General features: G+C 49.3%; 3 protein-coding genes across 5 annotated transcripts; 1 reads left to right on the top strand and 2 right to left on the bottom strand.

The window, feature by feature from the left end:
- Positions 1–105: 105 nt before the first annotated feature.
- NME6 (NME/NM23 nucleoside diphosphate kinase 6) lies at positions 106–6,818 on the top strand. Of its 3 annotated transcripts, none has more exons than XM_019985056.2 (6): positions 106–203; positions 2,675–2,771; positions 4,141–4,243; positions 5,412–5,451; positions 5,855–6,015; positions 6,280–6,818. In XM_019985056.2, exons 2-6 carry the CDS (start codon positions 2,682–2,684, stop codon positions 6,444–6,446), a joined length of 561 nt encoding a protein of 186 aa, XP_019840615.2. In that variant the 5' UTR covers positions 106–203; positions 2,675–2,681; the 3' UTR covers positions 6,447–6,818. The 3 variants fall into 3 exon arrangements, with proteins under 3 accessions (XP_019840615.2, XP_019840617.2, XP_019840616.2); XM_019985058.2 differs by lacking the exon at positions 106–203 and adding an exon at positions 209–324; XM_019985057.2 differs by lacking the exon at positions 106–203 and adding an exon at positions 372–877.
- A 10,101-nt stretch (positions 6,819–16,919) lies between these two features.
- On the bottom strand, positions 16,920–18,859 carry LOC109575968 (cathelicidin-7). Its single transcript, XM_019984225.2, has 4 exons — positions 18,658–18,859; positions 17,930–18,037; positions 17,706–17,777; positions 16,920–17,104 (listed from the first exon to the last, which is right to left on the bottom strand). The coding sequence occupies exons 1-4, from the start codon at positions 18,856–18,858 to the stop codon at positions 16,988–16,990; spliced, it is 498 nt and encodes a 165-aa protein (XP_019839784.1). The 5' UTR covers position 18,859; the 3' UTR covers positions 16,920–16,987.
- A 2,902-nt stretch (positions 18,860–21,761) lies between these two features.
- On the bottom strand, positions 21,762–23,613 carry LOC109575954 (cathelicidin-1). The gene is made up of 4 exons (XM_070776768.1): positions 22,976–23,613; positions 22,755–22,862; positions 22,534–22,605; positions 21,762–21,949 (listed from the first exon to the last, which is right to left on the bottom strand). The coding sequence occupies exons 1-4, from the start codon at positions 23,171–23,173 to the stop codon at positions 21,860–21,862; spliced, it is 468 nt and encodes a 155-aa protein (XP_070632869.1). The 5' UTR covers positions 23,174–23,613; the 3' UTR covers positions 21,762–21,859.
- Positions 23,614–25,606: the final 1,993 nt, after the last annotated feature.

Raw genomic sequence — 25,606 nt, forward strand, 5'->3', positions numbered from 1 at the left:
GAAAGACATCAGGGCCACCGGGAGGCGGGCCCTCCTGCTGCAGGACATTCCGGATTGGCTGGCACAGCACCTCGTCCCCGCCCGGGCCGCACAGCAAGGACCCCGAAGAGGGCTGCCCGGGCGAATGCCTAAAGGACCCCGCTTGGACCTAAGGGCTAGCTATTGCAGTGCCTGGTGGCCGGGTCCCGCGGCGGGAGGACCAGGTGACTCGTATCCGAACTCCACCCGGGGCTCCCAAATAGCCCAGAATCTGGAGTGGGTTTAGGCCTCTGTACAAGGGGCCAAAACCGCAGGGCTGCAGGCCTGGAGAAATGGAAGAGCAGGGTGGGGAAGAGGGTGGTGTCTAGAACTGAGGCTGTGAGCTTGGGGGATTGGAGGGTGGGGCTTCAGGTTTTGGAGGCAGAAAGCCGAGGTGATGATGAGCTTGGGAGGACGGAAAGCGTGGCTGGCACCCTCCAGGAAGCGGAGAAATAGGAGCCTCTGTTGTGAAGGCAAATGCCCAAGGAACTTCTAAAACTTACAAGTCTCTTAAAGGAGCGACTTTTACGTTGAGCAAGTTTGCCGACCTGTTCCTCTTTGTTGTAAACCAGTATCCAAGACAAGCGTGACTTGGCTGGCATTAGAAAAGGAACCATGCCCTCCCCTGGATAGCCTCTAGCATTCTGGCCTTGGAATAGCTGAATCACTCATTCACTGATTGATTCAACAAATACTGTTGAGAGCCATGTGTGTGCTAGGCACTCTGCAGTACAGAGGATACAGAGGCGAGCAAAACAGATCGGTGCTTTCATGGAGCTGACCATCTAGTGGGGAAGAGATAAGTGAAGAAGACGTGTAAGGAGCCATGAGAGTGGGCAGGCGAACTAAGATCTAGTGGGTGAGTAGGAGATAACCAGCGGGAACACATTCTGGACTGTGAAAACTCTGGCTGTCAGGCCAGAAAGTCTTGGAGCTGCAAGGCCCATGAGGCTAGAGCAAAAGCAAGTTAAGGTGTATGGAGTTCTAGATGAGGGATCAGATCACTCAAAGCCTAGTAGGACATGACAAGGCTTTCAGGTTTTATTATAAAAGTACACTTTGTACACTTTGAAGGGTTAAGGAGGGAAATGATCAGATTTGCATTTTTAGTTCAATGGCTATTGTGTGGAGAACAGATTGTAGAGGGAACAGGAGTAGAAACTGGAAGATCATTAAAGAGGCTGTTGCATAAGTCCAGGGAGGGTTGATGATGTTTTGGACTGGGGTGGTGGCAGCTGAGAAGGAGAGAACTGTATGGATTGGAAGCACACTGGTGAGGCAAAATTGCTAGAACTTAGTGATATGGTGGATATGGAGGATGAGGAAGGTGAGGTGGCAAGGATATCTCTCCCTAAAAATATGACAAGATTCTGCTCACTTTTGGGTTACTCACCGCCTGGGATGTTAGGGAAACTAAGTTGGCTGGTCTTGTACCGGTTAGGCTGCGGTTAGCTTTGTGGATCGACTGGAGCATCAGCCTGAATGCTGTAGAAAGGGCATGAGTAGGAAAGACCTTGGTAGTGTTTCTCTGTTTGGGCCAGACCCTAGCACTGCCTTTAATGTGCCACTTTCGGGCTAAGAGAAATAACATGGTTGTCCAGACTGTGTGTGTTCATGGAAGCCTTCTCTATTTACTGGCAAATTTAGAGGTTCCACCCAGATAATCTTTGAGAACTACTCCTCAGACCTGCAGAGATGATCAGTTTCTTACATGTAAATAGAATTTCAAAGTTGGAAGAGATCTCAAGTTTTCTTAGTCCAGTTTAAAATACTTTTATGTTTTTTATAGCATTTCCACAATTATTTATTGAGCTCATACACCATGATTAGACTGTAGATATACAAAGATAAATAGAATAAGACTATATAGGTTCATTTGGTCAATAGAATTGATTAAGCGTCTTTGTGCCAGGCATTTCAGCTACAAAATGAGTACAACTTGTCTTTGACCTTCGAGTTGCATGTCTGCAAGCCTTGCCATGGTGAAGGACAGGGAAGCCTGGCTTGCTGCAGTCCATGGGGTCACAAAGAGTCAGACACAACTTAACAACTGAACAACAAGCCTTGTCATTGAGGACAGCAAGTGTATTAAAGGGTTTGATTTGGCCAGGGTAGATCCTGACTTATCTGTAACATTAGAATAGAAATTGTATGTATCCAGCAGACATAGGCAGTGGCGGGGGCGGGGGAGGTGAGAGGGGGTGGTATCCTGGCAACATCCCAATTCTTGTCCATCCAGTCTTGCAATTCTAGAATTGATGGGAGAGCACTGTGTGACCCTACCCTTGTGGCTAGAGTCTATAGGAATGTAAATTGTAAATCCTCTGTAAAACACAAAAGATAGGAAGTGAAGGGAGTACTGGCAGAGACAGGTAATGTTTAAACTTGAACTTCTCATGAATGGGTCACTCCTTTGCAGGGTTACAGTTGCATTAGCAAGATTATGTCCCCCAGTGGGTAAATTGAAGGCCCCTGTACTATTCCTTTCCCTCAATCCCATGATCCCAATGGGCAGTTAAATACTAAGTAACTGTCATGTGCTTTATTAATGTCAGAAGTGAGAGCCCTAGTTGACTTGTAAGACTGCATGGCTCCAGAGTAAGAAGGGTGGGGACTGCAACACTGATGAGTCTCTAATCTGGCTCTCTGATGGCAGGAGGGAGATGACCTCGATCTTGCGGAGCCCGCAGGCTCTCCAGCTCACTCTGGCCCTAATCAAGCCTGATGCAGTTGCTCACCCCCTGATTCTGGAGGTAAGAACACGTCCTAAGCCTCTACTGTATGCCCTGGGCATTGCTTCTGTTTCAGGTGCCATAGGGCCATTTGTGAAGACTGACAGCACAGTCCTGTGCTAGATGGTGTGGAGGCAAAGCTAGACGTCGTGGACACTGACCCCAAGGAGACGAAAGATCTGTTGGAGAACTGAGGCAGATATAAAATATAAGAGGGACTTCCCTGGTAGTCCAGTGGTTAAGAATCCACCTTGAAATGCAGGGGACATAGGTTTGATTCCTGATCAAAGAACTAAGATCCCACTAAGGTTGGGGAACTAAGATGGGGCAACTCAGCCCATGTGCCACAACTACTGAAGGCCATGGGCCACAACGAATGATTCTGCATGAAGCAGTGAAGATCCTGTGCTTAGTCACTCAGTCATGTCCGCCTCTTTGCAACCCCATGGACTGTAGCCCCCCAGGCTCCTCTGTCCATGGGAATTCTTCAGACAAGAATACTGGAATGGGTTTCTATGCCCTCATCCAGGGGATCTTTCCAACCGAGGAATGGAATCCAGGTCTCCCGCCTTGCAGGCAGATTCTTTAAACCAAATGCAGCCAAAGAAACAAATAAATAAAATATTTTTTGAAATAATTAAAGGCTCTAATACAGTAAGAAGAACCAAACCTCAAGACAGGGTATATATACTAGTTGTCTATTGCATGTGCGCTCAGTCGTGTCTGGCTCTTTGCAACTCCATGGATTATGGTGTGTCAGGCTCCTCTGTCCATGGAATTTTCGAGGCAAGAATACTGGAGTGGGTTGCCATTTTGTCCTCCAGGGGATCTTCCTGACCCAGGGATCAAACCCTAGTCTCCTGTGTCTCCTGCATTGCAGGCAAATTCTGCACCACTGTACCACCTGGGAAGCCCTAGTTCTTTATTGCTGCCTAATAAATTACCACACACTTAGCAGCTTAAAACAGCATTCATTACCTCACAGTTCTAGAATGTAGAGGTCCAGTAGGTTTGGCTAAGGGCTAGGTTCTCTCCTTCGGGTTTCACAAAGCTGAAGTCCAGGTATCAACTGACTGGGCCCTTATCTCCAGGGTGTGGGGAAGAATCCAGTTTGAAGCTCATTCAGAATGGCAGAATTTGATTTCTGTGTCTATAGGACTGAGGTCCCCATGTCCTTGTTGGCCTTCAGGTGGGGACTACCGTTTTTAGCGACTACTCACATTCCTCGTTACATGACTTACTCCCATCTTCAAGATAGCAACAGGGTGTCTCTTTTCTTCAAGTTTTAGGCTCTAAAGGGTCCCCAGGGTTTTTCTGGTTAGCCTGGGTCTCCTGTTCACTCAGATGCTCCCTTTCACTGACTTTTATCTTTGGGGTGGCATTTATCCAGGCTGTTCATCAGCAGATTCTGAGCAACAAGTTCCTTATTGTGCGAATGAGAGAACTTCTGTGGAGAAAGGAAGACTGCCAGAAATTTTACCAAGAGCATGAAGGTAGGAGCCAACAGTCCTCTGAGCAGGAGGCTTCTCTATCCCTAGAAAGATTTCACATGGACACCCAAGTCAGGTTCTCACTGACGTCAGTTTGGTCGCTCAGTGTGTCTGACTCTTTGTGACCCCATGGACTGCAGCACGCCAGGCCTCCCTGTCCATCAGCAACTCCTGGAGTCCACCCAAACTCATGTCCATTGTGTTGGTGATGCCATCCAACCATCTCCTCTGTCGTCCCCTTCTCTTCCTGCCTTCAGTCCTGGCATCAGGGTCTTTTCCAATGAGTCAGTTCTTCGCATCACGTGGCCAAAGTGTTGGAGTTTCAGCATCAGTCCTTCCAATGAATATTCAGGACTGATTTCCTTTAGGATGGATTGGTCTGATCTCCTTGCAGTCCAAGGGACTCTCAGGAGTCTTCTCCCAACACCACAGTTCAAAAGCATCAATTCTTCGGCGTTCAGCTTTCTTTATAGTCCAACTCTCACATCCATACATGACTACTGTACTTACCAACTGTAAAATTCAGCCAGTCTTCTAGAGAGTGGATTGATAACACAAACTTTTCATGATTATCAATGTTTTTAAAATATTTTCTAGGAGGGTCCTACCTCATGGTACCAACAAGAAATTTAGTTTTATATCCTGATAATATCACTGATTGTGAAGTTGCTCAGTCATGTCCGACGCTTTGCGATCCCATGGACTGTAGCCTATCAGGCTCCTCTGTCCATGGGATTTTCCAGGCAAGAGTGCTGGAGTGGATTGCCATTTCCTTCTCCAGGGGATCTTCCCAACCCAGGAATTGAACCCGGGTCTCCCACATTGCAGGCAGACTCTTTACCATCTGAGCCACTAGGGAAAGTAATATCACTAGTTAACAAAAAACTCTGTCAAGTACTGTCCAAAGGCTCATGATTTCATTTAATTTCCCAGAAACCCCATGAGGTAGGTATTATGTCCCCAGCACACAGATTAGGAAACTAAGTTAGGGAAGTTATTGATTTACCTGAAACTACACAGGTGGTAAGTTGGAGAGCCTGGGTTCAGACCCAGGTAAGTCAGACTCCCTGTTCCTTTCTCTAAAACAGTGATTATTCCCTCCTCTAGGGAGGCAGGAGTATAAAAAGTTGTCTTGGCACCGTGTCTTAATGGAGGTCTTCTCTCCTTGCAGGGCGTTTTTTCTATCAGCGGCTGGTGGAGTTCATGGCCAGGTATTTCTCATTTTGGTTCCCACATCTTCATCCACTGAGACTTATTTTCCCTGCCCCCCTAAGTAGATTTGTTAATTTTATTTGCCACTCTTTAAAGTTGTAAGCAGTGTCTAGGGTCTGAAGAAATGTGGGCTCGGGCTGACACTGACCCTGTGGCCACCTGTTCTGAGGTGCTTACTGATCCAGGGGCTGTAGAAGAGTGTTGTTGAATGCTTCCTAACAACTCTGCTGTCTTGGCGGCCTTTCTTCTTCATCAGCAGCCTTCTATCAGCTCTTGGAAGCAGTACTCAGCTAGAAAGGCAAGGAGACTCTCAGGATGTCCAGTGTGCCTTTGGGCCCTGCTCACAGTGTGCCCTCCTGAAGGCAGAGCCAGATTCCTGACATGTGCTCCCTTGGTTCACAGTGGGCCGATCCGAGCCTACATCCTCGCCCACAAGGACGCCATCCAGCTCTGGAGGACCGTGATGGGCCCCACCAGAGTGTTTCGAGCACGCCACGTGGCCCCAGATTCAATTCGTGGGAGTTTCGGCCTCACCGACACCCGTAACACAACCCACGGCTCAGGTGAGGCTGCCTCCTGTGTCCACAGTTTTAATAAGGGAATTTGGTTCAAGGATGGTGGGCAGGCTGGATGGTGGGGTTGAAAGGCAGGTCCCCCAGGGAGCTTTCCTCCCGGTTGGCCCTTTGTGGTGACCTCGCCAGATGTGGCCCAGGACTTAGGAATGGGAGAAGGACAGGCTCTGGTTTCTGAACCCGATTATGACCGCTTCTTGCCTCTGCCCTGCACTCCCTATGAGAATCCCTTCTCTTTTTTTCCTCCCCTTACAGACTCTGTGGTTTCAGCCAGTAGAGAGATTGCAGCCTTCTTCCCGGATTTCAGTGAACAGCGATGGTACGAGGAAGAGGAGCCCCAGTTGCGCTGTGGCCCTGTGCACTACAGTCCCGAGGGTGGCATCCACTTTGCTGCTCCCTCAGGAGGCCTGGGGCCAGCCTGACACAGGCCTGTCAGTTTGTGAAGACTGGTGGCATTGCCCAACCTTCTCTCACAGACCTCTGGTCCCAGAGCATTCTTCTAGGACCAGGGAGGCCTGGGGCTCCTTGTGCCATCTCTGCTGGGCACCACCACCTGCGAGAGGCTCCTCACTGCCACCTCTTCTAGAATCTCACTATCTACCTCTTCTCTGGAATGCTCGTGGGTGGTTCAGAGGAATGATGGCTCCTCTTTTTTCTGAGAACTGTTTATCATTTTCAAGGAGAAGCTTGCCGAGCTGACTTGCCTGAAAAATGCAGTGACTCTGTATTAGCCATGTTTGGTCTGTTTTCCTTAATAAAAGTCAGTATGCTACTGAAAAAGGCTGGGAACACTACTCGAGGTGCTCTCTCTCTCCCCTTAACTGGAGTAATTAAACCTGTCCTAAGTCAAGTTTCTGGTCTATGCTAAGTGAAGAGAGAATTGTGTCAAAATCTCCCAGGAGGGTCACGCAGCGTGCAGCTTACATAGAGCACAAAGGCCCCTGGCATAGGCCTGCATCCTGGAAAAAGGGGCACCTTTGGTTTGAGCAAAAGTATGTCTGCCCAGTAACGGCATATTGTTATGACTCTTCTTTTTTTTTTCTGATTTGCACAGAGCCACTAAAGGTAGCCATGTCTCTGCTGTAGCTGAGGATGACAGTTACCTACTACTATGACAAACCACCTCAAGATTTCATGGCTTAAAACAATAATGACTGAACTTGTATGTCTGTGGATCTGCTGGGTGATTCTGCTGCGCTCACCTGGACGCACATGGCTGCGTTCAGCAGTTGGGTCCAGCGTGGTGTTTCCTTCTGAGCTGCTTCTTTGCATGGTTATTTCAAAGTTGCAGGAAAGCAGGCCTCCATTCATGAACTTATCAAGCTTCCTCTTGAGTCATGTTTGCTGATACCCCACTGACAAAGGCAAGTCACATGGCCAAGCCCAGAGTCCATGTGGGAAGCAACCGCACAGGCACAGATGCAGGGAGGTGTGAATCACGAGGGAGCATTAGCATGACAATCTACAAACTGAAAGTGAGATGGCTTCAATTTATATAGAGAACTTATGAAAACAAATATTCGCACAAGCCAAGAAAAGAGAGAAATAGCCAGAGAAGGAAGGCTGAAGCCTTGTCCACATACTTGTACTCATCAGGCTCCTCTCCCGAGTGTGTCCTCTGGTGTGTGTTGAGGATTGTCTTCACACTAGGACCCCACCCACACTCCCTGTGAACAAAAGGCTTCTCACCTGAATGTGTCCTGAGGTGTGATTTCACCCTAAAGTCTTGGCCACAGTTCCTCCACACGTAAGGTTTATGTCCTCTGTGAATCCTCTGGTGCTTAATGAGGTCTGACTTTTCACTAATACCTCACCCACACAAAAGGCTTCTCCCTTGTGTGTGTCCTCTCATGCAGTGTGACTTGAGGCTAAAAGCACACATAAACTTTATCCCCTGAGTGTGTACTCTGGTGGTTTTAAGGGGAAACATCTAAAAAGCCTGGCCTATGCTCCCTACGGCTTCCCTGGTGGTTCAGATGGTAAAGCATCTGCCGATTCCTGGGTTGGGAAGATCCCCTGAAGAAGGAAATGGCAATCCACTCCAGCACTCTTGCCTGGAAAATCCCATGGACGGAGGAGCCTGATAGGCTACAGTCCATGGGGTCGCAAAGAGTCGGACACAACTGAGCGACTTCACTTTCACGCTCCCTAGTATTTAAGGCTTTTCCCCGTGTGTCTTCCGATGGCTGATGAATATGACTTCCGACTAAAGCTTCACCCACACTCTGCACACGGAAGATGTTCCCTCCCCATGACAGCCTGCATCTGAAGAGGTTTGACTTCTGGCTAAAATCCAGTTCACACTCTACAAACCGGATTGCTCCAGATCCTGAGATTTCTACCCTCTCGGGAACGTTGTCTGTTTCCCCAGAGATTACCCTCTGGGTTAGACTGAGCTGCACCTTCAACACTTAGTTGGCTCCCTGAGAGTTTACTGGTGGTCCCTGGGGTGGGCTGGAGAAAACCACTGAAGTCCTAGTGCCATTGGAACTTGAAAACGAAGGGGTAGAGACCCTCACTCTTTGATGTTCTGCTTTGCCCACCACCACCCCTCCCCCCAGTAGTTTTTATCAGACTGTTGTTGCTGCTACTGCTGCTACTCAACTGGGCAAGGATCTCCTGGTTGGTGTTGATTTCCTGCACATGAATCTGGAAATAGGATGACTGCTGAGAGCATGCTGGCTGAGAATCTGCTGACTGCCAGAGGACAGAGAGGCCAGGGATGGATTTGTGGCTTTGAATCTGAAGAAAGAGTTTTCAGTCAGGGTAATCACAGGAAGGGTTAGCTAGGCTTTTCCTCCTTGTCATAATGTCTTATAGTCCATTCATCATTCACAACCATTAATGTCTGTCTCTCCAAGGCAAGTTTCACCAGACCTGTATTTCCTTCAACCCCTTTTGACTCTTTATTTGGAAATAATTTCAAACATACAGAAAAGTTGCAAGAATAAGGACAGTACACAGAACAGCTCTGTACCCTTTTCCCAAACTACTTATTGCTAAAATTTGTGTTATATATGTGTGTGTACACGTATATGCAGAGAAGGCGATGGCACCCCACTCCAGTACTCTTGCCTGGAAACTCCCATGGATGGAGGAGCCTGGTAGGCTGCAGTCCATGGGGTCGATAAGAGTCGGACACGACTGAGTGACTTCACTTTCACTTTTCGCTTTCATGCATTGGAGAGGGAAATGGCAACCCACTCCAGTGTTCTTGCCTGGAGAATCCCAGGGATTGGGGAGCCTGGTGGGCTGCCGTCTATGGGGTCACACAGAGTCGGACACGACTGAAGCGACTTAGCACACGTGTATGTACATACATTTTTTTCTTTGAATCAGTGCATACAATCATGCTCTTTACCTATAAATACTTCATTGTGTGTCTGACAAAAGTAGGGATATTCTTTTTCATAACCACAATACAGTTATCAACTCTGGTAAATTTAACATTTATATAATATTTTAACAACTATCAGATCCTCCTGCAATGCAGGAGACCCTGGTTCAATTCCTGGTTCAGGAAGATCCCCTGGAGAAGGGATAGGCTACCCACTCCAGTATTCCCTTGTGATTCAGCTGGTAAAGAATCCACCTGCAATGTGGGAGACTTGGGTTCCATCCCTGGTTTGGGAAGATCCCCTGGAGAAGGGAAAGGAAAGGCTACCCACTCCAGGCCACCCATTCTGGCCTAGAGAATTCCATGGACTATATAGTCCATGGGGTTGCAAAGAGTCGGACACGACTGAGCAACTTTCATTTTAACTTAATGACTATCGTATGTATTCCAGTTGTCAGTTGATCCAATAATGACTGAGCGACTTCACTTTCACTTTTTCACTTTCGTGCATTGGAGAAGGAAATGGCAACCCACTCCAGTGTTCTTGCCTGGAGAATTCCAGGGACGGGGGAGCCTGGTGGGCTGCCGTCTATGGGGTTACACAGAGTTGGACACGACTGAAGCGACTTAGCAACAGCAGCAGCAGCAGCAGCATTTTCCCTATAGTACAGGATTGTCTACAATCATATTATAATTAGTTATGTTTCCTTAGTTTCCATTAGTGTCTCTTTCATGAGATTGGCATTTCTGAAGAACAGAGTTCTTTTTTTAGAAAATCTTTCTCATGTTTAGAATATGTATAGAACATTCCTGACATTTTCTTATGATTAGGTTCAGATTATGTACCACAGTCAAATTTTTTTTAAGATTTATTTATTTTATTTTTAGGCTGTGGTGGGTCTTTGTTGCTGCTTTTGTTGCTGCACACGGGCTTTCTCTAGTGGCCGCAAGCAGGGGCTACTCTTCATCGCAGCATGGCGGGCTTCTCATTGTGGCAGCTTCTCTTGTTGCAGAGCATGGCCTCTAGGCATGCGGGCTTCAGCAGTTGCAGTGCATGGGCTCAGCAGCTGCAGCTTGTGGGCTCTAGAACACAGGCTCAGTAGTTGTGACACACAGGCTTAGCTGCTCTGCGACATGTGGGATCTTCCTGGACCCGGGATTGAACCAGTGTCCCTTGCATCACAAGGTGGATTCTTAATCACTGGACCACCCGTTAGTCAATTTTTACTTATTACATATTTTATTTGAATCAAGCAAAGAAAACAAAAAACAAAAACCTCACAGTAGAACCTATTATTCTATATATTATCCCAAAAAGGAATCTTCCAAGTAAACATCAGAGGCATCGTCAGCTCTGTAAGCATCTGCACTTATACTAAAATTATCTTCTAGGCCATAACCAGTTACACGGACACATAAGCTACAATAGTTTGTTTCCAACAAGAGAACAATCTTCGTGACAAATATGGGGACATTCTTTCTGACTTTTTCTATGAAAAGAAAGAGTAGATTGATAGAGGAGTCCCTCAGTCTGGATGTCTCTAATACAGAAGATAGTGGAGAATAATGGCTAACCAGAGCACATGTGAAGCCTCATTTGAATTTCCCCATTCATTATCTGTCCAACTTCACTGACTCTCTTAGGACAGAATGAAGGATGCTAAGACATGTTGCTCTAGAGGGTCTACTGAGCCCAATCAAGTCAGGACCCGCACTGATCCAAAGGAAGTACTCTCTGGAGCCATGAGAGTTCTGTCTGGGATCACAAATAGAAGAATGGGTTGGGAACAGGTGACTAAAGCTAATTCCAATCTCTTCCTTCTTTATTGCACATTTCTAAGCAATAGAACTGTTCACTTTATGAAAGAATGTATATGTATCCAGGACTTCCCTGGTGGTCCAGTGGTAAAGAATCCACTTGACAATGCAGGCGGCACAGGTCTGATCCTTGGTGGGAAGATTCCACATGCTGTGAGGCAATTAAGCCCATGTGCCACAACCACTGAGCCCGTGCTCTAGAGCCTGGGAGCTACAACTACTGAAGCCCTAACCCTAAGCCGTGTGCCTATGCTCCACAATAAGAGAAACCACCTCGATGAGAAGTCCGTGCACCACAACTAGGGAGTAGCCCCAACTCACTGCAACTAGAGAAAGCCCACGCAGCAGTGAAGACCTAGTGCACCCAAAAATAAATGAATATATATATATCCATAATGTTCAGAGTAAAAGCCAAGCCCTGAGAGGGGCCCACTAGGTTCTACATTCTTTCATAACCTATCGGCTTTCTGACTCCATCCATACTCTACCTTTGTTCACTCCAGTCTGAGCTGCACTGACCTCTGTCCTGCTGCTGTGCACTGACAGGTTCCTATGTCTGGAACACCCTTCTCCCAGATATACTACTGGTACATCCCAAGAACACAGAGCTGGACTTAACATTTAATAGTTAATGAATACTTTTGAGTGAACGGGTGACAGGAGCAGAGTTAATTAAGAAAGACCTTGAAAGCTTAGACAGAAGACAGACACATGTTCTGTTCTCAACACTGTTGGGATCAAAGGCTCCTTCTCATAGTCTGTGTTTTGTAACATCTCATTTACTGTCTCGAAATGAGATTCATATTGAATAAAATGTCCCCACACACAGAATTTTTTAAAAATAGTGCCCTAACCCAAAATATAAAAGAGAAATAAAGGAAAGTAATTCACAATAAAATACTATGCTTTTTAATATGAATTTATTGGAAGGACTACATTAGGAGACACAGTGAAATAATCAGACGCTTATCGCTATAGGCACTTCACAGTTACAAATGGAGACAGACATGGATGTGCCTTATTGATGATGCGTACCTTCGTCTGATGACAGACACAGGTGTGCTGTATGGGTAGGAATTCAAATACTACAGCCAGCAATGCCACTGATGATGTAATGTTTTCTTTTTTTTTTTTTTTTTCCAGCTATGCCAAGCAGTGTGCGAGATCTTAGTTCCAAACCAGAGACCGAGTAAAGGCCATGGCAGTAAAAGTGCTGAGCCCTAAGCACTGAACCACCATGGAACTGCCATGCCTTTCATATTGATGAATACTTTGTGATAAAGTTCAAAACAATTTTCCCCTTGATTTACAATCTACTATGTGAAAACTACTTTACAATATTATCTAAAGGAGATTTATATTCTAGATTCAGAGCATTATAAATAGATCCATGGCCTGGAGAGAAAAAAACAAAAGAGGGATGAAGAATTGATACAGGGTTAAGAAACATTTTTTTTTAAAAAGGAATGTGTGGATCTTGTCAAGATCCTGATTCAAATTCACAAAAGACTTTGAGATGATCAGGTAAATTTGAACACAGGCCAACTATTAGAAAATACTAAGACACTACTGATAATGTGGTTATATATATTTTTTAAAAATCCTTATTTGTTATAGCTACATTGTGATATATTTAGGAGTGATATATCACATTATTTGGGATTTGTTTTAAATAATTTAGCAATAAAAGAACAAAGATATACAGAGAAAAGGAAGAATAAATCAAATGTAGCAGAACAGTATAAAGCCTGAAATGGATCCAATATGATCCAAAGTTTCCATGTAAAAGATTAATTTATTAATAACTTGAGGTAATATACTTCTCAGAATCAATGAAATGCATGAGCATAGTGATAAAAACAAGTCCAAACTACACTGGCTAGCTGAATGCAAATTTAAATGGGTGAGTCTTCACTGAGACAGATGGAGAAACTAGGTGAGAAGCTAAATGGAGTGAAGTGGAGCCAATTTAAACTGATGAAAGCAGTTCCAAACAGATACAAGCAGAAAAGAATAGAACAAATCAGAACTATTTAATTCATAGCTATGCCAAATAGAGAAAAACCTTAAAAAAGCTTCTGACAGAAACTGATGTTTAACTCTGAAACTACCAGTCTTAAGAGCTCAGGAATATCCAGAATAACTTTGTATCTACCAATGGAGGCAGTTTCAAGTTTTCAATAAATGAACAAAAATGTGATTTATGATATCAAATAACTTTGCAGTTGTTTAGTCACTAAGCCCGACCCTTTTGTGACCCTGTAGACCGTAGCACTTATAAACCACAAAACTGGTGACTTCCCTGGTGGTCCAGTGGTTAAGAATCCGCCTTGCAATGCAGGTTCAATCCCTGGTCAGGGAACTAAGATCTCACCTGCCCTGGAGCAACTAAGCCTGTGTGCTGCAACAAAAACTCAGCCCAGCTAAAGTAAGATAATAATAGTAAAAAGAATCAGTTAAATACACAGAACTGAAAGATCTAGTTACACTTTTAAGATTTTTTAACTTGCAGGACTCAGAGGGGCCTCTTTTAATATTTTCTTCTCCTCCTTGCTCTCTGTACTCTGATCACGCTGGCCTCCTTACTTTCCTATCTCTGCACTGATTGTTTCCATGCCCAGAAGAGTCTCCCACCACACCCACATATATACCTTCCTTACCTCTTTCAAGCTTCTGCTCACACATAGTTCCTCACAGAAGCCAACCCTGATCGCCCAACTCTGCCTCTACACCCTGGCACTCTGGATCCCCCTTATTCTGCTCTACTTATATATTTGTACATATTATACTTAATATAACGTCCTCCCTCCCTCATGATCCAGGTCAATCATAGGTTGGTCATATCTACACTTTTTATTGCAGAGGAAGAAGGATGAATGGCTGGCTGGATGGGTGGGTGGAATGAAGGACAACCTAATCGTAGTATGTGGAATATATGGCATTTCAAGTCAATGAGAAAACAATGTCTCTTTAATAATTGGTGGGCACAAACTACAAACTACATGGCAGTTCAGCATATATTAAAATTGCAAACGTGGCTTCTAAAACCATTAGAATCTTCTTTACTTTGGTAGAAAAGAAAACGTGAGTACCAGCAGGCATTTGGTCGTGACAGATGCATCCTCCTCCCATCTCACATTCTCAGGTCACCATCGGGTCCTTCGTTTTCTCTCTACAGCACAACCCAACCCAGGAAGGTGCCTGGTGGCTAGGGAAGAGGGGCTGAAAAAGCCATTCTGCAGGAACCTCCAAAAGTAACATTAAATGTGGTAGACCAGACCCCCTTCAGACAAGACAGGGTAAGAACGCCCTCCAGACACAACAGCTCCTCTAGGAAGCATCCCCAAGAGCCCAGGAAGGCTCTGTCAGATGCAGAAATATCCCTTCTCCCAGAGCAGCGCTATCCAAGAGCAATATAGGATTTACGGTGCCAACCACATACGTAATTTTAAATTTCCTGGACTTCCCTGGCGGTCCCAGAGGTAAGACTCTGTGCTTCCACCGCAGGAGACACGGGTTCCATCCCTGGTCTGGGAACTAAGATTCCCGATTCCCGCATACCACACGGCACCACTGGGGAAAAATAATTCCATAGCAGCCATCTCAAATAGTTTTTTAAAAGGTGAAATTAATTTTATGGGCTTCCCTGGTAGCTCAGAGGGTAAAGAATCTGCCTGCAATGTGGGAGACCTGGGTTCTATCCTTGGGTTGGGAAGATCCTGTGAAGAATGTAATGGCAACCCACTCCAGTATTTTTGCCTGGAGAAATCACGTGGACAGAGAAGCCTGGGGGACTAAATAGTCCATGGGGTCCCAAAGAGTCGGACAACACTGAGTGACTAACTTCACTTCTTCAACCCTACATATCTAAGATATTATCATTTCAACACATATGCAATGTTAAATGGTTATCAATAGGTTAGGTTCTCCTCCCCCGACCCCCGTTATCTCTTTGACATTAGATGTGTTTTGCACACCTACAGCACATTTCAAAAGACGTTAAAAAAACGGTTAAAGCGAAATGTAGTCTCAGCAAAATAATAACTGTGTCGGGAGCTTTCCCGGTGGCTCAGCTGTAAAGAACCTGCCTCCAATGCAGGAGTCACAGGTTTGACCCCTGAGTAGGGAAGATTCCCTGGAGAAGGAAATGGTAACCCACTCCAGTACTCTTGCTGGGAGATCTCATGGAGAAAGGAGCGTGATGGGGTATAGTCCATGGGGTCGAAAGAGTCGGACGCGACTTAGCGACTGAACAACCACCTTGTGTCTGATGAAAAACAAGTTCTAGACTTCTTCATTATTCAGTTAGATATTAATTAACAGGACGTAAGACTGTAGTTCTTCAGTAGCACTCGCCACAATTCAAGCGCTCAATTTTCGCCGCCAGCGGATTTGCCGCTGGAGTGGACGGCGCAGACAGGACCCCCGCGGCGGAAGGCGAGGCCAGGGACTCTGGGGAGGTAGCTATAAACCACAAGAACAGGGTACTGGACAACGAGGGAGGGAACGCCGCCCCACCCACAAGGAAGGCAAGCAGTTGGGAGAGGTGGTCGCATCCTCAGCGCGCCTCTCCACAACTCCTTAGGAAATCAGCCCCGCGACACCCAGGCCCACGCCAGGCCTGCGCCTGAGGTCCGAACACCCGGGGAGGTGGTGCGGTGGGGCGGTCGCTCTCTTCCTGCCCTAGTACTTGGCCAGCTGGTCCACCTCACAGTTCACGGGCAAGCCCAGGAACTGCTCCCGCGAGGTCCGCATCTGCTCCCGGCTGGGCTACGCGGCAGCATCAAAGTTACCAGCAACCGCATCCAGCTGCTAAAAGATAGCGGGGGCCCTGCCCTACCAACGAACAACGCAAAGGCAAGGAAGTGAGTCTGCAGAAAGTGCGTCACGGCGCGGCGCGCAGCCTGCCGGGAAGCGTAGTTTGGGGCCAGAATGCGACTCTAGTGGAACGGATGAGGACTGTCCTTGCGCGTTGACCTGCTCAGTTGTGTTCCAGCACGTTTTTTTGTTTTTACCACCAGTACCCACAAGCAAAACATAGTATTGTTTCCACGCTTTTGGACATTATATAGGTAGCCTTATTACATATTTACTAGCTCATTTTGCACAATTTTTTTGTTTTGTTTTGTTTTTCAATGATACACGGTAATCCGTTTATTTGTGTTCACTGCTGTTTGGTATCTATTGAAGAAACAGACCAACACTCCAATTGGATTATCATATATGTCTCCCTGCACACCCATGGAGAGTTTCTCTAAGTAGCGGTTCACAAACTTTTTGCTGTAATAATCCTTTCACACTCTTTAAATGTTTTTTCCAGTTTCATTTGAGATATAATTGACATACAGCACTACAAATTTCAAGTGTACGCATAACGAATTTACTTACCTATATTGTGAAATGAGTACCACAGTAAGTTTCCTTAACATCCGTCATCTCATAGAGATACAAAAAACAAATGAGGTCTTCTCCTTGTGATGAGAACACTTAGGCTCTACTCTCTTAACAACTTTCAAATATACCATACATCCGTGTTAGCTATGGTTGTCATTACATCCCTGTAACCGCATACCCTCCTGAAAGGAGACCTGCCTCACCCATCTGGGAGTTAATAGGAGTGATCTCTGTCTGTCTCTCTCTCTCTCACACACACACATACACTCAAGAGGACTCTCAGAGTTAAGGACCTGGTCCTGGTAAGACTTAGAGGGAAGAGAAGTGAATTTGAATGTTGATGAAGTTGTTTTTAGAAGAATTTATTTTTCAGAGTTCAGAAATCTGAGCCAGGATAACCTGATCCTAAGGACTTTATCCCCTGAAGATATCTTTGATTCTCTCACCAATTCTCCTTGCTTTTTCGAGGATTTTCTGCTGACCTCTCCGGATTGAGTCCCTCAGCCGGCGGAATAGCCCCGCACTCTGAATCTGTGAACCAGGAGGAAATAGTTGCTTTGGGGTATTGGCTCAGCATTAAAACCAGACCCCTTGCCACTTGAACACTCCGATTCCTGGGCCACATCAGGAAGCTTGGAGCCCCAGTTTACCTCCTATATGATGTTTGGAGCCTGTGGTTAAATCAACACACCACAGATAGATAAGCAAACCAAAGTCCCTTAGGTGACAGGGGGCTTCCCAGGGTCACAAGCCCATCCCAACAAAGCTGGAAGGGAACCAGGAGTTGAGAGCTCATGATTTGAGTCAATGAGTTTCAAACTTCAGCATCGAAAGAAGCCCCTGGAGGCTTTGTGAAAATACAAAGGCTGCCCCCCATCCAGGAGTCTGATTCAGGAGATCTGAGTGGGGCTGAGAATCTGCCTCTATGTCAGTTCCCAGTTGGGGACCCCAGTAGGGAACCACTGCTCTAAGGAACACAGAGCCAGGACTGGAGACCTGGGGCTCGGGGGAGGGAGAGGCCAGGGTAGGAGAACCTTTCTCTGCCCTGGATGGGGCAGTGGGTCATTGGGCCAAAGGAAATTCCACAACCCACCCCTCTAGCAGTCCTCACAGTACAAAAGGGGCCACTTACATTATTACAAGTGATGTCGAAATCACCCCTGATCCAGTACCGGGTGACTGTCCCCACACACTGTTTCACCAGCTGGAAAAGAAGGCTTGAAGTCAAACTAGAAACTCCAGGCAATATCTCCCAGCCACACCCCACCTCACTCCAGGGACTGCAATTCTTTCCCAGAAGCCCCCTGTTCAGCTCCCTGAGAAGCATTTTCCTGCTCCTTCAGCCCCCAGGCTCACCCCATTCTCCTTGAAGTCACACTGCTCTGGGGGCTGCGGGGTTGTCCTGGGGCACACGGTCTCCTTCACTGTGAAGCTCACAGGCTTTCGAGCTCCCGGGTGCTCCACCTGGTCAAGGATCAAAGTGGGGGGACTGGGCTCGGCTTATGTTTCCTTCTCTGATCTGTCTCCCTGCCCCCAACCCGGACGGCAGCCTCTCCAGCCCCCTGTGTGTCCGGCCCTGGGTTTGGTGCTGGGAGCACAGGGGAGGGGACAGAGCCCGTGCCCGGCCTCATGGACACACAGAGAGCAGGAGCGGCCCTCACAGCAGCGCTGATGGCAGCGCCTCCCCTCAGAGGGGCTGAGGGAGGTCAGGGCCGCCTGAAGGGAGAGCCCTTGTCACTGGAACTTCCAGGCTGACGGAGCTCCCCCTGGCAGAGAGACACCGAGGTTCAGGGGGGACTTTAGCAGAGAAGTCACCTCAGTGACCCCCTCCATCCCTGGAGCTCCCAGAAGTCCAGGGAGCCTGAGCCAGGTGTGCAGGGTGCCTGTTCCCACAGCAGAGATGCTAAGACAGGAAGCCTGGTGCTGGGAGATGACCCAGGTCTGGGAGGGTTTCCTAGAAGAGGTGGGAACCCACGTAGTGGGAAAAGTGCCTTCCTGACAAGAGAACCAGCCTTAATGAAGAGGGCAACAGTGCCGAGGATGTCAGGAGACAGATCCCCTTCCCAGCCCCCTCCCCAACTCACATCCTGCTCGGGAGGCGGGTCTAGCTCCAGGAGGCGGTAGAGATTAGCTTCTGAGGACCTCTCATTGAACTGATCCACAGCACGAAGCACGGCTTCCCTGTAGCTGAGGTCCTGGGCGCTGGCCGAGGGCACCACTAGTCCCAGCAGCAGTAGCCACAGTGACGACCGTCCCAGGGAGAAGCTGGCCCTCTGGGTCTCCATGGTCCCTAAACTGCCTCCTCTCAGACTGAAGGGCCCTCCTTTTATGCTCAGCCTGGGCCCTGATGCAAAGGCTCAACCAGGACTCTTCCTGACCCGCCCCATCCCTGCCTTCCTCCCAGGGTGTGAAGTGGACTTGCCTCAGCCCCTGCTGTTGCTTCATGGGATTGCTGGGTAGTAGGCAGGGAGGCCCCTGTGCAAGGTGAAGAAATGGTTTCTCCATCTCCCTGACAATGTCTTGGGCCCTGCTGTGGTCCATGGGAAGTGTCACAGGCAGGCTTGCCCAAGAGGATTGAGTATTCCAGGAGACGGAAGGGCCAGGCACTGTCTACATCTCCTCGGCTTCCCCTCTATGGTCTCTCAGGATTCAGGATAAAGAAGTGTATTGTGCACTCAACCTTCAGCTCTCAGTACTGCCTAGAACCCAATAGGGAGTCATTTAATGATGCTTGACAGTACTACTCACAACTTAAGACTTACACACACAGCTAGTCCCTAGGCAGACACAAAGCCCATACTATCTATTACTCTGTGCCCAGGCCTCAGAGAGTGAGTCCCATTTCTCCCCTCTCCTGGACTCCTCTTCATTCATTTTCTCAGTTTAATACCGTCTTGTCCTCAGACCCCACAAAACATGGTGTGTTGTCCTGGCCCCTCCCCAACAGAGCCTGAGGAAGTGTTACCTACACCATTTCCAGCAATTCTTTGCTGGCTTACATTCAAGCCCATCACAGGCTGAGCAGCCCTCCCTAGATCCAGAGGCCACACTCAAGCCTTGTCTTATCTCCACAGGTTCTGGGGACCCTCTGTCTTCCTGAACTTGCCCCTGACCAATTCTCCCTTGCTGTGCCCTCCTGGGTCCCCTCCTCCCTGGGGGCTTCTGCTGACTCTTCTCCAAGGACTCTCCTCTTAAGTCCTCCTCTTAGGAGGCAGGGCTGGCTGAGGATCATCCGGGCTGCTTCTCCTCCCACTCCTCACACATTCCTGGGGACAGCCCTTCTCAAGACACCAGTGCCCATCACACACATACGGTCTTTGCCTCTGGTTTCAAGACTCCCATAAAGAGCCTGGTTGTCCGCACTGGGCTGTTGGCTGGGTACTGCCACAGGAGCCCTGAGCTGGAAGCATGGGAGCCCCACCTGCTCCTTCTTCCTCCTGAGGACACTCCCCTGACCTCCCAGCACACCTGCCCTGGGCCTACCCTGTCTTCTCTCCTCTCAGGGAAGCCGCAACCTCCAGACTCCACCTTCCTCGAATACCAGCTTCTCCCTGACCACTGTCCACCCTCCATGCTATTTTTCTAAGGCTCCAACACACTGCCCATTTGACCATTTCACCTCCTGCCTCCCCAGCCTACAACCCCCCGCCCTGGCATCAGGGCCTAGACAGTTGCTATTCTTAGTTTTTCTTACCCCAGACTTGCGGGCCTTGGGTGTCAGGCTGTCCCATCACCCAAATCCCTCAGGCCACTCAGAGCCTCCTGCTCCTCCCCACATCTCTGCCCCTGATATCTCTCTGCTTGCACTGCTTTACCTCCTTGGGAAGCCTGCAGGGATCTGCAGGCAAAGAAGGCACCTCCTCCTCTTTTCTGACATAGGACATCAATGTTCCGGACATCCCTTCTAATTTGACCCCCAAGTGACTCCATGTCCAGTCATCTGGACAAGTCACCAAGCAGAGTGGCCAGCGCTGCGGTGTGGAGGGAGTGCAACTGGGACAGATAATAAGCCAAAATATTAAAGGGGCCCAGAGGCCGTGAAGCAAATTCTAATCCAGTTTCCCTTGGGATGGCCACGTGACTGCCGTCCAGGGGTAGTTCATGGCCTCTGTGGGCCTCTGGGACTCGGGACAATTGTCTCGGACACCACGGAAGATGGCAGCTTGGATGGATGGTGGTGGTTACACACTCAGCCTTGGAGAGGAACGAGAGGTGGGCTTCTGGGCACCCTGGTTTCCTTGTCCAGGTTTGACCCTGCACTGTGGTCAAGTTGTATCCTTTTCCCAAATCAAAGGCTGAAAGCGACTTGATTACAATAGAGCATAATCAGCAATACACGTAGTGACAGGTTCTGGTAACCCTGAAATCCTCTCTTTGCTTTCCTGCCTCTGGGCCTTTCACTCTTACACACTTCAGACTGAAGCCCTCTTCCCCCGTCCTTCCCTGATCCTTAGGAGGGTCCACTTCCGGGTCCTCAGGATGTACTTCCTGTGATGCGAAAGGTGAAAGCTTCCGGCTTTCCTGGTTTAGTCCTCACTGCCTGTCGGAACTGAGGTCTGCTCAGAAAAGACATCACAGTCCTCATCTTAGAGTGGTTGCCCCCGCCTCCACACCTGGTCTTTCAGAAATCCGCATGCACCTTTTCCCCAGCAAACTCAGGTATGAGCCCCCATCCTGCATCGCCCCCTCCTCTGCTCCTCCCAGCCAGCGTCATGTCCATGAGACTCATGGGCATTGCACCTGCAGGCTGAGCCCTGAGACTCAACTGCGTCTCTCTGAGTGCTTCACAAGGTGACAAGCATGGGCCCTCGTGGACTGTCAGCTCCATGCAAGCAGGAGCAGCATTCCCACCAGCACTGCACACACAGCAGGTCTCCTTAGGTCCTACTGGGTGTTGGAGGAGGAGGGCAGAGTGGGGCGGGTGAAGTGTTCGGGAGGCGCCCAAGGATGGAGACGCTGTCCTGGAGCTCCTGAGGCTACTGCCTCCCGCGTGGAAGGAACAGGGCCCTCACCCTTCTCTGTGTTCACAGGAGTGATCTCACACACACATACACTCATGGACACACACACAGACACATAGACACACACACACACGGGTACACACACACGAGACATGAAATAGTTCAAGATTCTTTCTTGATAACTGTGAGGAGAGGAGACAATGAAATTGAGACCTGGAGGATATCATGTCACAAGAATTTATTTTTCAGATCCAGTAGCTTGAGGCAGAGTAAGAAAACCCTTAGGACTCTTTGCTGGCTTATGACAGAAATCTACAAGAGCTGATTATCTGCAAACCCTTATCACTACAATGCGACATAATCGGGCTGCCTGTGGTGGTGCCCATGGCTGCTTTGTAATCCTGATGCTCCGGTGCTGTGAAACAAGAAAAACACAGGTTGCTTGTTGGTACGGCATCACCATCAACCCAAGATCCCTCCCCACCTGGCCCTTCCTGTTTCAGGGTCACACCAGGATCCTCAGGCACAAGTTCACCTCTGGCTGTGATATTTGGAGCATGAGGTGGAATCCCCACACTCAGAAATAGATGAAGAGACTAAAGGAAGACAAGGGCTTCCCAGAGTCACAAGCCCATCCCAGCAAAGCTGGAAGAGAGCAGAGGTTGAGGGCTCGTGACTCTCAAAACTTTAGCACAGTCAGAATCCCTGGAAGTCCTGGGAAAAGACAAATGGTCAGACCCCACCCCAGAGTCCAACTCAGGTGGCCTGAGTGGGGCTGAGAATCTGCCTTTCTGACAAGTTCTCTGGGTGGGGACCCCAGGAGAGAACCACTGCTCTAAGGGACACACAGCCAGGACGGGAGATCTGGGGCTCGGGGAGGGAGGGGGCAGGGTAGGAGAGTCTTTCTCTGCCCTGGATGGGGCAGTGGGTCATTGGTCCAAAGGGAGTTCCACAACCCACCGGCACAGCAGTTCCCACAGTACAGAAGGGGCCACTTACATTATTACAGGTGATGTCGAAGTTACCCCTGACCTGGTCCAGGGTGACTGTCCCCTCACAGCGTTTCAGCAGCTGGAAGGGGAGGCTCAAGGTCAAAGTGGAACCACCCACCCCCAGGCCATAAGCTCCCAGCCTCACACCAGGGGCTGGGAACCTTGCTCGAAGCCCCCTGTTCAGCAATCTGGGAAGCAGCCTCCTGTGCCCCCAGCCCCCAGGCTCACCCCATTCTCCTTGAAGTCACACTGCTCGGGGGGCTGCTGGGTGGTCCTGGAGCACACGGTCTCCTTCACCCTGAAGCTCACCCGCTTCGGGCTGTCTGGGTCTTCATCCTGCTCGAGGATCAGAGTGGGGAGACTGGGCTTGGGCTCAGGCTTCCTTCTCTGCTCTGTGTCTCTGCTCCTCCACCCAGAGGGTCCCTTCCCCAGCCCCCTCCCTGACTTACATCCTGAGGAGGCTGGTCCAGCTCGAGAAGACGGTAAATGTTAGGTTCTGAGGATTGCTCATTGAGCTGATCCACAGCACGAAGCACGGCCTCCCTGTAGCTGAGGGCCTGGGCGCTGGCCGAGGGCAGCGCTAGTCCCAGCAGCAGCAGCCACAGTGACCACCGTCCCAGGGAGAGGCTGGCCCTCGGGGTCTCCATGGTGCCCAGTCTGCCTCCTCCCACCTGAGGGACCCTCCTTTTATGCTCAGCCTGGGCCTGATGCAAAGACTCAACCTGACCCGCCCCATCCCTGGCCTCCTCCCAGGTGCGAGGTGGACTTGACTCAGGCTTTGCTGTTGCTTCATTGGATTTCTGGGCAGTGGTCAGGGAGGCCCCTGTGCAAGGTGACGAAAGGGTTTCTCCATCTCCCTGACAATATCTCGGCCTCTCCTGGGGTCCGTGGGAAGTGTCACAGGCACGGTTGCTCAAAGGGGTTGAGTCCTTGAGGAGAGGGAGGGACCAGGCACTGTCTACATCCCCTCTGAGTCCACACCATGGGCTCCTGAGGATCCGGGGTAAAGGAGTGTATTCAGCAGTCAGCCTCCACCTCTTGGCACTGCCTGGAACCCAGTAGAGGGTCACTTGACATTTGGTGAGTGGATGACAGTACTACATCTCAAGATGTACACACCAGCCAGTCCCTAGGTAGACACAGGGCCACACCATCGTCTCTGTGTCCAGCCCTCATACAGTGAGCTCCATTTGTCTCCTCTCCTGGATTCCTCTGCATTGCTCTTCTCAGTCTAAAAATGTCCTGGCCCCAGAACCTACCAAACCTGGCCTATTGCTTTGGCTGCCTCTCATCTGCCCTGAGAAATGGTCATCTGCACGCTTCTTTGCTCTATTTCACCCTCAGGCCATCGCAGGCTGGACAGCCCTCCCTAAGTACAGGGGCCGCACTAAAGCCTTATCTTTATCTTCACAGGCTGCAGAGTCCATCTGTCCTCCAAACACTGATTCTCCCCTGTCGCTTCTCTCCTGGGTCCCCTCCTCTGTGGGTTCTGCTGAGTCTCCTCCAGGGAGTCTCCTCTTAGGAGGCAGGGCTGGCTCGGGTGCATCCGGGCTGCTTCTCCTCTCAGTTCTCACATGTTCCAGGGGCTGTCCCTTCCCTTTTCAAGACACGAGTTCTCGTGCACACATGGCTCTGGGTTCAAGACTCCCATGAACACCCTGGTTGTCCGCACTGAGCTGTTGGCTGGGTGCTGCCGCAGGACCCTGAGCTGGAAGCCTGGGAGCCCTACCTGCTCCTTCTGCCTGAGGACACTCCTAGACCTCGTACCACTCCTTCCCTGGTCCTACCCCGTCTTCTCTCCTCCAACGGGGAGCCAGAATGCCCAAAGTCCTCCTCTGTGTTCCTGGCTCTTCCCTGACCACTGTCCACCCTCCATACCATTGTCTAGGGGGCTTCTGCAAATCACTGATTTGGGTATTTCACCCACCTCCTTGAGCCAGGGGCATTAGGGTCTGGATGCTTGGGTCTCTTTACTGTCCTCACTCCCCACCCTACAGGCCTCAGGTATTGGGTCCCAGGCCACCCCGATCACTCGGGCCCGTCGGAGCCTCCAGCTCACCTCCCAACTGTGCCTCTGGTCCCTCTGCTTGCCCTGGCCTTCCTCCTTGGAAAGGCATCCCTGATCTCTAAGAACACTCAGAATCTCCTCCTCTTGGCTCTCACAGCCCTGAGAAAGTTTCTTCTCATTTGACTCCATGTCCAGTCGTGTGGGTGAGACACCAGGCTTGAGGGCTGGTGCTGGGTGGTAGAGAGAGCACAGATGGGAGCTATAAGCAGCCAAAGTGTTAGAGGGGCTCAGGGACCATGAAGCTAATTCTAATAAGGCTTGCCTTGGGATAGCCATGTGACTGGAGGCCAGGGGTAGCTCTTGGCATGTGTTGACCTTTGGGACTCTGGGCAGTTGGCTGGGGCCCCTCGGAAGTGGCAGCTGGATGGAAGGTGCTGGTTACACATCAGCCTTGGAGAGAGAAGGACAGGTGGGCCTTGGTGCAACCTGGTTACACAGCCCAGGTCTTACCCCAGTGGCCTCTTGGTCAAGCTGTATCCTTTTCCCAAGTCAAAGAAGGAAAGCGAGGTGATTACAATAGAAAATTACTAGCAATACACATGGTTACTGGCTATTAGGTAAGCCTGAAACCCTCCCTGTGCTATCTTGCCTCTGGGCCTTTGCATTGGCTCACACTTCAGACTGAAGTCCCCTCCCCATCCTCCCTAATTCTGTGTAGGGTCCTCAGTGTGGTCCTTGATGGCACCTCTCATGGTGAGGAGCATGTCTTCCATGCCCTGAGCAACCAGCTTTTCTGGCTTAGTCCTCACAGCCTGTTAGGGCTGAGGTCTTCTCAGGAAAGACAGCACAGCCCTTGTCTCCAGCCGGCATGTCCCCACTCCGCATCTGAACCTTGAGACAGGCGTGCACGTTTCACCCCAACAAACTCTAGTAGGAGCCCTGATCCTGCATTGCCCCCTCCTTTGCTCCTCCCAGCCATCTTTCCTGTCCATGAGACTCTGGGGCAAGGAGAACCAGAATCCAGTCCCAAACAGTGTCCCCAGACCTCTGGGAACACCCACCAGCTCTCTGT

The sequence above is a fragment of the Bos indicus genome, chromosome 22, assembly GCF_029378745.1.
Source record: "Bos indicus isolate NIAB-ARS_2022 breed Sahiwal x Tharparkar chromosome 22, NIAB-ARS_B.indTharparkar_mat_pri_1.0, whole genome shotgun sequence".
NCBI lineage: Eukaryota > Metazoa > Chordata > Mammalia > Artiodactyla > Bovidae > Bos > Bos indicus.

What these genes read in the sequence shown, in the direction of transcription:
- LOC109575968 (XM_019984225.2), bottom strand. Translation starts at nt 18,858, where the DNA reads ATGGAGACCCAGAGGGCCAGCTTCTCCCTGGGACGGTCGTCACTGTGG. An exon ending in ACCCGCCTCCCGAGCAGGAT is followed by an intron (nt 18,038 to 18,657) that starts GTGAGTTGGGGA and finishes ATCCTTGACCAG; the next exon opens with GTGGAGCACCCGGGAGCTCG. An exon ending in GTGACTTCAAGGAGAATGGG is followed by an intron (nt 17,778 to 17,929) that starts GTGAGCCTGGGG and finishes CTTCTTTTCCAG; the next exon opens with CTGGTGAAACAGTGTGTGGG.
- NME6 (XM_019985056.2), top strand. Translation starts at nt 2,682, where the DNA reads ATGACCTCGATCTTGCGGAGCCCGCAGGCTCTCCAGCTCACTCTGGCC. An exon ending in ATTTTACCAAGAGCATGAAG is followed by an intron (nt 4,244 to 5,411) that starts GTAGGAGCCAAC and finishes CTCTCCTTGCAG; the next exon opens with GGCGTTTTTTCTATCAGCGG. An exon ending in TAACACAACCCACGGCTCAG is followed by an intron (nt 6,016 to 6,279) that starts GTGAGGCTGCCT and finishes CTCCCCTTACAG; the next exon opens with ACTCTGTGGTTTCAGCCAGT.
- LOC109575954 (XM_070776768.1), bottom strand. Translation starts at nt 23,173, where the DNA reads ATGGAGACCCCGAGGGCCAGCCTCTCCCTGGGACGGTGGTCACTGTGG. An exon ending in TGGACCAGCCTCCTCAGGAT is followed by an intron (nt 22,863 to 22,975) that starts GTAAGTCAGGGA and finishes ATCCTCGAGCAG; the next exon opens with GATGAAGACCCAGACAGCCC. An exon ending in TCGACATCACCTGTAATAAT is followed by an intron (nt 21,950 to 22,533) that starts GTAAGTGGCCCC and finishes CTTGTTTCACAG; the next exon opens with CACCGGAGCATCAGGATTAC.